This window comes from Lepisma saccharinum, chromosome 6 (assembly GCF_977018435.1).
Source record: "Lepisma saccharinum chromosome 6, izLepSacc3.1, whole genome shotgun sequence".
NCBI lineage: Eukaryota > Metazoa > Arthropoda > Insecta > Zygentoma > Lepismatidae > Lepisma > Lepisma saccharinum.
In genome coordinates this window covers 3,731,732-3,744,792 of record NC_139234.1, presented here as the reverse complement: position 1 = coordinate 3,744,792, position 13,061 = coordinate 3,731,732, and the positions used below count along the sequence as shown (strand labels likewise).

Genomic DNA, 13,061 nt, shown 5'->3' with positions numbered 1-13,061 from the left:
GGACCATCCAGATATATCCATTTAATAAATACGAAACATTATTGTGGAATACATTTTTGACATGTAGCCTATTTTACTTAAAATACAGTTTCTTGCCACATATACTTCACTAATTAATGTAGAGAATAAAGTATCCGATCACATGAAATATACCTTATTGACTAACCTGTATGTGCCCGCCTTGGAGAAAATACTAAAAACGGCGTCGCCTTGTAATGAAAGGGTCCAGAGTTCGATCCCTGGTCGTGGCACATTGTACAGTGGTTCGGATCGCATCAGTTCCGCTCAGCCTATCTGGTCATAAAGTGTATGCAAGGGGTCCCAGGTTCGATACCCGGTGGAGGCACATAGTGGTTCGGATCCCATTTTAAATTGCAAGTTCAATCCCGATTAGCCTATCTGTACATAAAGTGGGCTTAAAACAAAAAACTCAACTCAACTCAACTCATGGAATGGACTTGAAACGAACTTTGACAAATATCAGAAAAAAACATTTACATGTTAATTCTATCTTCAATTTTTTCATTCCTTTAACTTATTTTTCAATAATTATCTACTTGAAGGACTGGACAAAATTCAAATACTCTAAACGTTTGAACAATCTTTTCGAAATACAATGTTATCGAAAATAAAAACCAAATGTCCAGATTTCCAAGACTAGTGAAGAAAATTGGTCGATTGGTGTATGATTTTTCATTTTTGATTGGCAAACTATCAAATTATACCTTGTTTCGTAGGCCTCTTCATCAGAATCATGAGAAATATGAACATCATTTTCAAATGTTTGCCGCGGAAACGGGATGAAATTATAATTTCCATTTTCCTTCCATAATTGTAATTATTGCTCTCCTGTCATAAATGAATGAGGTGTTTATGCGATGTTCTTTCAGCGTATTACAGAATTACAACGACGTAAAATAGGAAAACACTTTGGCTTCTAAAGTGTTTGTTACAAGACATTGTATGCAAAGCAGTAGCTAGAGATTTCTACGCCCGGGTCGAGAATAGATTCCCCCTCCTTCCCCGCTTGAGGTAGTGTGGTGTGCATAAGTATTATAAAGCAAATTGTCCATCAGCATGTCTCTTCTCTTTATTTTATGCAACGAGGGCTTCAAGTATTGAAACAAAACGCCAAACAAACAACTGCTAACATCCACACCATACACAAAATCCTTTGCTTAAAAACTCGTAGGATACAAGAGAGAGAAAAATGGAAATAGTCATGATTGATTTGCCGTGCAATACTTGTGCATCCCACTATACACAAACAGTAATATTCTTCTTGTTAAACCTCCTTTTTAATATTCACACTCGAAGGAACTCCTGACCCTTAAGAATTCATTAGCAAAAATTATATACATTTTATGTGAAATACACAAAATATTTCCATGTTCAAAACGCCCTTCACACAATGTGATTTTTTCTTGGTATTCCATGTAACATAAATAATATCGTGTAAAGTAGGGCCTAATTGATTTCAAGTAATTAGTATAAACTTGATGTGACTTAGGCTATAGATACGCATGAATATGTTTACTGTTACTAAATCTATTTCCTTGCAGACACCCCTATTATAAAAATAGAGCGTCAATACCTTAATCAGGCACCGCTTCATTTACTCTTTTCCATTTTCCCCCTATTTGTTCGTTCGGAGCTCTTTGCATTACGAAACTCTCCATACTGGAACTTCCAACATTAAAGGAAAAATTATAAATAACACAGTGCATCATAGCTTAAGCGTCAACCTTTGGTAAAAAAATCGTGCATTGTTGACGCAAAAACATGATCACACCCATTACAGGAAAGTATGCGGGGAATCACTAACCGGGAAAACAATTGACTCCCTTCACCAACGCCACCTGTACGGGGAATCCAGGTGAATTTCGAAAGGCACAACGAGAAAGCCGGTAGTCAGTCTTGTATTAACCGTCAGGCGCGAAGGTCTTGGATCTTCGTTCATCGTACACAAATGGCAGAACACACTGGTTTACAATGGCCAGATTTTTTAGTGATCGTAGTCTACTTTGTGGCCGTGATAGCTGTGGGATTGTGGGTAAGTAGGATACTGCTCTCATTTATGTTATTAACCTTACATTAAAAAAAAAAGAAACAGTCGAAGGCCCGTTATGATGACATTTATTTTTAAATCGTATAATCCGATGCTATAGGGAAACTTATTTTGAGGTACAGTCGGATGCAGAAATAATGCGAGGAAAATTTCCATCGCTGTTTAGGTGCCGAGGTTGGGCTTTTGTTTCAATTCTTGAAACTCAGATTTGTGCAATATGAAGTGGATGAACATGGAAATGGATAATTTGTCTGTCTTATAATTATCTTTTTAATTGTAAAAAACAGTGCACACGGCGATTTAACTTTACTCGCGCAAAGCCAACCTTGTGTAAAATTTTAATTTTGAATTTATTTCTAACTTCCAGCCTATAGGGGTCGTTACTTATGCTTATTGGAGAGACATACGCCGATATCGAAATATCTCTATGCGTAACACATGTTTATACATTATCCGGGGGCACACACCACTCCTGTTCCCTCCCGTATTTCCGACAACATCAACATCTTGTCGCTTCCCTGATAGCATAGTGGCTAACGCTGTCGCCTTGTAGCCTAGGAGTTCAGAACTATGTTTCCAGTTGAGGCACATTGCACACTAATGCGGATCCTACTTTAAACTGTAGGTCCAGTCCCGATTATCCTATCTCAGCATCAAGTGGTCTTGAAACAATTACCTTTGCATTATTAGTGCATACAGGATTGATTGATTGATTTAGTTTATTTTACTTCGCGTTTTGTGCCTCTTGGCTAATTTGCGAAGATGGGGATGAGTGATGAAATTGATGAATGGAGATTCACAAACAACCAAGCCCGACCGGGATTCGAACCCGGGACCCTTGGCGTCGCAGCGCGATGTGCTAACCACTCGGCCACAGGGTCGGGCAAGTGTAGACAGGAAATCAACGTTAAATCATCTCCATTTAAGAAAAAAATGTTTGTGGGTTAGTGAGGGGACCCCTTCTTTCGACGCCGATCTGCATGGCAAATCCGCTCTTGGATGCTCCGAGTTCGACTCCCAGCCTGGATATGTTATTTCGTGCTTGTCTATAATTTCATCCAGTCGCAATACACACTCATCGTGGCTATTAACCCAAAGGGATAAAAAAGCAACATAAAAATGAGGAAGTATACTTTCTAAGACAGTAGTTAGTTTGTAGGGATTTATTGAAAGTCCAGTTGCAAACTTCATGCAAAGTTATAAATAAACATACGTTGTGAGTACTGATAAGCCTTTGGAAAGAATGCTCACATTTTTATGGGCATCTATCTGTTACACATCAGCGACCTGTTTCAGAGACATGGTTTATTGTATACTTGTGTTCTTCTTCTTCTTTTGCATTAGATTCAGTTTTGAAAGACTGGGTCTCATGGGTTCGAATCATTCCGTTGACATTTCATGGTGTTTGTAATTTTATTTTCGCGTCGTTCTTCTGCATCTCTAGATTAATCGACCGATGGGGATGAATGATGAGATTAAATATGTGGAACAATAAACACAATGAAGTAGGGATCGTAGCTTTAAAAATCTAGAGGAGAACGAGACAATACTTAGTGTCTGACACTTTGATAAACTACTGTGTAATGTATGATATATTTGAAATCAAAAATGTCTTAACTACGTGACTTTAGGAGATATATAAAGCGGAATGTACCTAATTCTTTATAGATATTTTGGCTTACAATCTGTCCCGGTAGAGACGTAGGCATTGACCGATTCACTGCCGTGTGACAAAGAAAGTAGCGATCCTCATATTCAAACAAACTGTTCTTTTTGTGTGCAATGATTTACTCTTCTGACATCTCAAACAGATCACCCGGTATTTCGTTTATCGTAGTTAGAAAGTTGATCCATTAGAGTTAACTGTGAAACTGTATAGCGTGGTTGCATACATTGAGGCTATTTTTTTTATTTTCTAGGGTTCTTATGGCATTGAAACGAGGCGTCAAACAAACTAACAAACAAATAACCGTTATTAAGAACAGGGAACGATTTGGAAGATTATAGCCTTATAGCTAACAATGCTTGTCTGAGATTTTTAATTCGTGTTCGGAAAAGTGACATTTCATAAAATAAATTTCTCGGTTTCTGCTTTCTGAACCGTATTACGGTTTCGATTCTTCCGTTGACAATTTTTAAGCTACAGATCGTGCTTTCTAAATAACATTACAATCACAACCGAGTGTTTTCTTCCCCTTTTCTTGAATTTTGGACTCCCTGAAGATGTAGGCTTTCCATATTTTTTTGGCTCCAACCCAGGACATATTCGCGATCAACTCGTTACTGCTGAATTCCAGTTGTTGTTTTTTTATAAAAATAAATTGAAATTACTTAAAAGCCTTAACATTTTATTGGAACATTAAACTATAAATTGTACAAGAAAAATTATTAACATTATTTTCTAATATCAATCAATTAATTTTCAAATGTTTAATTGAATAATACATTTTCTGATGTTTAGGAAGCCTCTCTGTTCTAGGTATCATTATCTGTTAGTTGACTCAGTCGTACTTTTCACTAGACTTCCTTCAGAAATGGCTTTCTGTTTTAATAACATCATAAGATTCACATGAAAGTTCTGAATTAATTTTGACATTCAGCAGATGTTTAACAGTGGATACTGGAAGTCTACCTCTTTCTGCAGATCAAATATTCCCCATAATTGATAACACTCTCTCAACTGGAGCCGATGTTTCAGGCAAAGACATAACAAATAACCAAACTCAACCATTTTAGAAATGTTGGCACATGAAATATCAGTCTTTTGAAACACCTTAAAAATTGCTTGCTTTGACCACCAAGACGCTCACCGAAGTACGGAAACGGAACCGCTCGGAAGTCGATATCTCGAAGAAAGAAAAGGTATAATCGATCGATCCTTGCCGGTCATAAATTCTGGTCGTGAATATTCAATACCGGCGATTATATTCATGTTCAGTTTCTGAAAACCCCGGACATTTTGCAATCCCGGACAGCACTAAAAAACCAGGACTGTCCGGGCCAATCCCGGAAATATGGTAAGCCTATGAAGATGCGTTTTAGGAGGAGTAGCACTGAGAAAAAGGATGTCGCTTGTTTCAAAACATATTCTCTTTTCATCTCCCAGTCTCGACTAACCTAATGGTGCAAATTAACTACGTTAATAATCGAATCAACAACTGAGGGCCTCTACGGAAAATTGGCCCAAGTCCACTTCTGAAATTGGCTTCTTAGGCTTAAAATTAGTGTTGTCCACGGGACGAGACGGGACAGGCTTTTAAAAATTCGAGACGAGACGAGATTGATCATGTGAACCGAGACAAACTAATATTTTCGAGACGAGACAGCATTTCCACGAGACGAGACAGGCCAAAGTCTCGTCTCGTGGGCAACACTACTTAAAATACTCTTTATGTGCTGGGGCACATGACGAAATAAACTTAAGTGCAAAGATGTCATTTTTTGATTGAAAAATACACTTCTAAAAATTTCTCCGTCGAAGCAAGTCCTGTGTCCACAGAGGTCCTATGTGTTGATGCAGTACGATTTTGTTACTGATATAAAAGTGTTTACGACTTCACAACAATGCAACCAAACGAAACTTCGGTCCGAGTTCTTTTAACCGAGATAAAAAAGTTTCATGGATGGAGCTATGGTTGCGGCGCAAGGGCCAGCCCAAACAGGGCTCTTCCGGAGGCGTATCTCTGGAACGGGAAAATAATCGAAAATGCGGCTATCGAAAGGGTATCCATCCCGAAGGTGACCTGGGTGGTAAAACCCGAATCGACCCAGGGGCGTCGATACAGGGTTAAAAAAATCTGAAAAATTCAATGTTCGACCGGTGAATTTTTTACGACAAACATGTTTGAGATGGAACAAACCATCAAGTCACGTTGGAAAGAGAAGGTTTCGGGCTACCACGTGGTATTTTTTGTTTGGCCGATCCGACCAATAGCAAGCGAGCATATAATTAACTCATAATAGATTAATGTCTCCGCGGAAAAAGGGCCTGTAATTTAACAAGTAAAGTAATATTTTATTAAACTGTATTAACATATGTCACAATTTATTTTTATGCAAAATGTTGCAAATATATTGTATTACTTGAAATAAAGAAATGGTACTCATACTTCCAATAACAATTTCATTATAACGTTTCTTCTCTCTCCTGTAAAATTTGAAATTAGAGGTCCTCAACTGAACAATTTCTTAATATCTACTATCGAACTAGTAACACCGATAACTTGATCAAATTTCTATCACCAAGTTCAAACGTAACGTTCATTTAACCTACTTACAAGTTTTTTGTGAACGCTTTAATACATGTAATGTATGAAAACTTAGGTGAAAAATAGCCTGCTCTTGTCTCACTCGGTGAGTTGTTTTGACAGGGAAATCTTTGATGACTGGATACAAATGATTTTTCAATTGTTTGTTACGCATAGTTAAGTATCTATATCGTTCAATTCAATTTTCTTTGAAATGGATAAAAACACACCTGGCAGGGATAAAAATAAATTTATTTTGCCGAGGATTAATTTTTTAAGGGGGGGAATCCCCGACAACATCCCCGTTAATTCGCACACTGCCCGAGAACACTTTCGAATCACGTCATCAGAAAAGCTACAATTCCTAATTGCAGTCATTGTTGCAAAGAATACCTGTACATACATATCATCTTTGATGCAATTCTCTAGTTCCTGAAACGAACAATGAGTTGGTCTTATCTGCTACGAACAAAGAACAAACGTAAGCAAATCATCATTGAAATACGTCGACAATAGTTTCAGGAATATGATGCTATCAGATATAACTTCTGTTGTGGTGGTTGTAACACCACCTCTCCCATTCCTTGAATGGAGTCTTTCAGTGATGACGTCACGGCCTACATACAAGACACTTCCTGATAACATGCTTCATGCTCATCATAATCCTTGGTCGAGAATAGTATAGTCCAAAATGCACAGAGTCAACATTGAATGACAATTTGCTTTTATTAACTTTGTACACTCCTGTTCACAAAAAGGTGACACATATTTCAGCCGTTCAACTCTATAAAATCTACCTGCACCAATTTGGGCTTACACGACACTATACAATCGAAACATCCGGCTGCGAATGCTAATGACTGACTTTTTTATAAAGTTCACTTTATATATAGAAAAGTTAATCGGGACTGGGCCTACAGAAAGTGAGATCTGAATCACTATGTGCCCCCACCAGGTATCGAACGCAGAACTTCTTGATTGCAAGGTAACAAAACAACTATCACGCCATGTTGGTAAATGTTGTTCTTCTGTAATTGAAGTGTTTGCCACAGCGATATGGATGGAACACTCCAAGCACAGACGTACTCCATGGTACGACTTCCATTTGAAACTCTCCACTAGGTGGCAGGTCATTCTCCAGTAATAAATTTAACTGTAAGTGAAAAAAAATAGTTGATTTAGAAAACGTATAGCTGTTTTTACAAGTAATCATAGTGCCCAGTATCTGGCTAAATACCTTTGATACCGCCAGAACTGTCCGACATATCAAAAACTAGCTGTGAATTCTAACCCATGTCAAGGCATAGGCGTTTGTTTTCATCTCATTCTTCCATTCATTTCATGCAACCTTAATTTCGCGATTAAACCAACAAGGTAGAGAAACTACATTAAAGTAACCAAAATACAAATACATGTTCACTTATAACAATATTAACAACTTCCAACTTTAGCAATGTTCTTCAGAATTTATACGTAATTCATTCTGGTTCTGCCCTTTACAAGAATAATGAGGATGAACTCTACCGTTTTAGGCTTACGATAACAGAAACAGGTAAAACATTATCAAGTTGAAGAGTCTTGAAGACAAAAATACATTCCCAATTCCTGTTTCGGTTCAAAACAGCCCTGGGTGTTTTCACTCGATTGGAAATTCCCTTTCGTAATAGCCACTGACTTCAGTACTCGCTAACTCTATGTTAAATGTAATCGAAACAAATATGTTGGAGCTCTGATGGTTCACGCAGGTTCATTTTCACTGTTCTCATAGCGAAACGATAAGTGCAAGAACGTGAGCGAAATAACTGCATACTACTGTACATTGGAGCTACACTAGCGACACCAGTCCTCTAGTAGTATATTTTCACGTGTTCTATGATAGAGGTACTCTAGTAAGCAAATGCTTCAACGTACGCTGTTAATCTTCAACCAGACACCGGTCATTTCTACGATAGGGACTACTCAAGGACCTATGCTCGCTCCTACAAGGTATTTTCTCTGTAAGAAAATGCTCTACTTCATAAAATCTGCATATTGGGATAAAAATGGTTATCCCCCCTCCCATTAATTAAAATGTCTGTCAACAAACGTCCATCTTCTGGGATCCAGACCGAACCAGACAGATGTTTACGTAACGTTATTCTTTGACAGGAAAGGAAAAACAAAAACAAAGTAATTCTTCACGAAGGAAATGATGGGTAGTTCGAAAAAGCACGAGGCCTCTTAGACGGGTTAATATAACGTTCAGACCTAAAACAAATTCCCATAGTGTTGACTTGTAAAGTCTGCATATTCTCTGCCTATTTTACGATAGGTATCTCCATCTTTCCACTTCAGCTTGCGTATCAAGTAGCCTCCGTCAATAACGCATCTTTCCGTACACAGAACAGCATCAATTGAGGTTTGATTGTTACAGTGCTCATCAATGGCATGGGCTAATTGTGGTTTATATGCCTTTCTCAGAATGTGCATGTCCTCAAACAGTGATGTTGAATATGCAGTAAGCTCATACTTCATCATCACCTATCGTAAAATAGCCAGAGAATATTCAGACTTTACAATTCAACACTATGGGTTTGCAACTGTTGTGTTAGATGGATATAACACAGGTCCTTCAATAAAGGATAATACACATAAGAGAAGGCAACGAAACATCCATTATCCAATAGTTCATTTCACCGGTGATACTGAATTCGAAGGGAAGCAGGAAGAATTCCTTTCGGTGGGACGTAATAAACAACCACTAATCACATTAATCAGTGAGGAAATGGTTATGAGAGGCTGTAAGGTTTTTCAAGAGGAAGGTGACGCTGACGTGGCCATTACAAAGACCGCAATTAACAGTGCGAAGGAACGTTCCACCACGCTCATTGGAAATGATACTGACCAGTTAATTCTTCTCCTATATTACGCTGAAGCTAATGGCAAACCACTGTATTTTCGATCGGATAATCAGTCAAGAGACACTTCAAAAGTGTATCACATCAATAACTTGGTCTATTCTTGGCAGTGTGCACAGTTGTTATTTATTCATGCATTGACAGGATGTGATTCCATCTCCCGTATTTATGGTGTTGGTAAAAAATCGGTATTAGAAAAACTTTTAAAAGGTGATCGTGTCCTTCATTCCTGTGCGACTACATTCACTACACCAGGTCAGAACCCTGCTGATATTGTAAGTCTCGGCAGTCAAGCGATGCTTGTTATTTTTGGTAGCAACAGTACAAGTTCTTTGGCAGCCTTGCGTTACCAGACACTTACGAAGAAAGTCGTGATAGCCAAATCGTTTGCTCATCCAGAACGTCTTCCTCCAACTGAGTCTTCCAACAAATTGCATTGTCTAAGAGAATTCCATTGTCTAAGAGTGTACTATCAGACTATGACATGGATGAGTACGGCTAGCGAAATTAATCCTGTGAATTGGGGTTGGCAACTTGATGACGATGAACTTGTACAGTGGGATCCATCAGTATTACCGTGCAAATTGTCCATCACCATGTTCGTGCACTTTATTTGACACAATAAGAGTTTCAAGAATTAAAAGAAAACTCAAAACAAGCTGTTGACAACTTCTGCACCAGCATACATAAAAATGCATCGCTTAAAAACACATAGGATGTAAGAAAAAATGAATAAAAATAGTCATGGACAATTTGCAGGGTAATACTCATGGATCCCACTGTACCAGTAATGTGTGATATGAATGTTGCACCAGACACTCTACTGAAAATTATACATTGCAGTTGTAGAACTGGTTGCAGTGGTAACCGTTGCAGTTGCAGAACAAATGACCTTCCATGCAGTTCCGTATGTGGATCGTGCTAAGTACGCATTGTGACAACCAGGTGCCAGATGAAATAAAGGACAGTGATAAGGGCTAATGGACAATGAAGACTTTTTTGCCCCCATATTGCTGCACATTTTCATATCCTAATTTAAAGTGTACTTTGTAAAATAGATATTTAACAGAAAAACAGTTAAAATGTGTGATGATAATACAAACTTACAACTGCACATTGTGTACTTACTTAGACCTACAAACAGGTGTTGTACCTTTATTTTTCACTGTTGGTTCCATTTTTTGATCCCATAGACAACATTTGTTGGTTGAAATGAATTCCTAGACCATAAAAACCGTAAAATTGATGAAAAAATAATTGTTCTACGCTTAAAAATAAGCAAGTTATAGGACTTTCTCTGATTTTCAAGGTTACCGGCGCCCATCTTGAAAATAACCCACTTCCTGTTGCCAGATTTTGGTAGACTTTTTTCTGTTGATCAGTACATCAAGTAGGAACAAAAACCGCTTACAGACCTTTTGTTGGAATTTGTTTTAGGTTAGGGTTGTTTTTTTTGGCTAAATTGACCCGTCTATCTCTTTCTCACGTTTGGACGGATAAAATTATTGAGGAAAAGTCGACATTCAATTGCTTCTACCTTAGAGAGTGCTTCGAAACTATATTTTTGTTTGCCTGAAAATTCCTGATGAGCACGTACCAAGATGTAAACGTACAGGTGGGCTCTGTACCTTTATTTTTTTGTCTGGAATTTTCGTGCGACTAGTTTGTGGGCCTCCCAACGTTGCAGAATTTTGTTGAGGAGTGGCTATTCCTCCATTTATGATTAGGGAGGCCAATTCGACGTAAAGTAACGCATACAATGAGTATTAATTGCATAAAACTATTAAAATACTCGAGAGAAAAAATAAAATTCAACTGATTGCATTTTTCAGTCACCAACATTGGCTTCCAGTTCGCATTTGATCCGTCCTTTTTTCAAGAGAGAAGTCATGATGAAGAACTGAATATATATATATATATTTGTGTGTGTGTGTGTGTGTGTGTTTCTTTCTGGGAATCGAACCTAGAACTTCTTACTGACAAGGCAATAGCTCTAACTAAGCTACTACATTTTGTGTTGAGGCTTTTAACGAATACATTCACAATGTCTTCATGTTTGTAGTGAAGGAAAGGAATGCCAACTGTTTTCCGTGTTCTCTTATCTGTCCCACGACAATTTTTCCTTAATGCTCAACTAAGGACGCTAGTGGTTGCCTGAAGTCAACAAACAAAAGCCTCGCAAGATTAGTTTAAGGCACGAATTTGCACTAATCTCTGTTCAGCTGCAATTCACGCGTATTAACTCTGGTTTTGAAACATTCTTATTGCTTTCGAAACGTTTGTGTGGTAACCTAGAGACAAACGAACTGGCCCTGACGTAATTTCGCTCAACCTTGTGGTCAGATTGATGGCTTTAGTCAGAGCCATCTTCTCAACAGTTCATTAGTGCATTTCCTCAGTATTGCCCCACCAAACGGATATACTGCATGCAACGTCATCATTGGTAGGTAGTAGATCACAACACGGTATCAGCGTTGCAGTCGGAAACGTGCCTTTTTTTTAAACATTTTTTCCATGCAACCAGAAATACTGTGTTCATGCTACAATTTGTCGCCTATTTCACACACATTTGTGACCGTAATGAAGATATCGTGTTGTGATTCACAGCCTACCAATGATGACGTTGCATGTGAGCAATGCAGGATTTCTGAATGAGATAGTGCTAGACCAACTCACATTGCTCCACTATTTCTGTATCATGATCAACAATCCATCAAATAAATTATAATTGGTCAACATGACTGACATGTTAGTGAACCAATTGAATTACAATTCACCTTAACATAAATAAATCCTTTCTAACGTAATAACTAGAGCTCACTATGCGGTGTTGGCTAGCCTAAACGTCAATTGCCCTCCCTCCAAAAGAATGAGAGCCTTCGTTACGCTCGATCCTTCCAACTAAGGATGATATCGATACAAGTCTTGGTCTAATCTTGAAATTTGAGACTTGTTGAGAGGAGACCAAGCCTCTGGGATTTATTCGAGACTTGGGTACGACATGATTTGTAAAAGTTATGTAAACCGAATTTACTTTACTATGCGACTTCTTCAGACATACCAAGCTCATATAAAGTTGTTTACCTCATTATTAATAGATAAGTCGTATACTTCGTTTATAGCAAATTAAATCCAGCAGTGGCAATTGCGAGCCTGCGATGCATAGTTATATTCAAATTAATGTTCCGTTACTTAGAAAAGTTGTTTACCTTAATGATCTCCCTACACTGTTTCGCAGTTAGTGTGGTGGCACGCTGTAGACGTTGTACTCGAGACGAAACACGTTTATAAATCTAGACGAGACCGAATACGATACATTGAAAACTCAATACGATACCTATACTATTTCCAGTATCATCTCGATTCCATACCATATCTACTTCCAGCAAATTGAAGTGACAGGTTCACCTACATGATATTGTTTTTCTTTGGGAAGGCATATTACGCATTGAGGGCAACTTTGATAATGTTATTTCGTCTTTCTTTTCAGTCTTCGTTCCGGAGCCGTCGTGACAGCGTCAGCGGATATTTTCTTGCTTCTCGAAATATGAACTGGCTTCTGGTGAGTTCCTTAACGCAGTCAAAGTCTATGAAAGAAAACATTCCAATTCTAGTCTTGTATATCTATTGCAAGAGCTTAAAATTATATTTCACCTTTCTCTTTTAATTTATTATTAAAGTAGGGTTGCACTTAAGCTTACAATTTACTTTACATTGATTCTGTAACCATAAAAACAGCTTCAATTTACTCTTGGTGTATAACCTGTGTATCAAAGTGGAACGTTTTTAACGTGCAGGCGGAATGAATGTCCGTTAAAACTTTAACTATAAATTTCACTGCACCATCTC

General features: G+C 38.0%; 1 protein-coding gene across 1 annotated transcript in view; it reads left to right on the top strand.

The window, feature by feature from the left end:
• Positions 1-1,929: 1,929 nt before the first annotated feature.
• Positions 1,930-13,061, top strand: part of LOC145989195 (sodium/glucose cotransporter 4-like) — a 34,551-nt gene continuing 23,419 nt past the window's right edge. The window contains exons 1-2 of the mRNA XM_083124496.1: positions 1,930-2,053; positions 12,703-12,774. Coding sequence (XP_082980622.1) covers positions 1,970-2,053; positions 12,703-12,774 — 156 coding nt within the window. The 5' untranslated portion in view covers positions 1,930-1,969. The remainder of the gene's footprint in view (positions 2,054-12,702; positions 12,775-13,061) is intronic.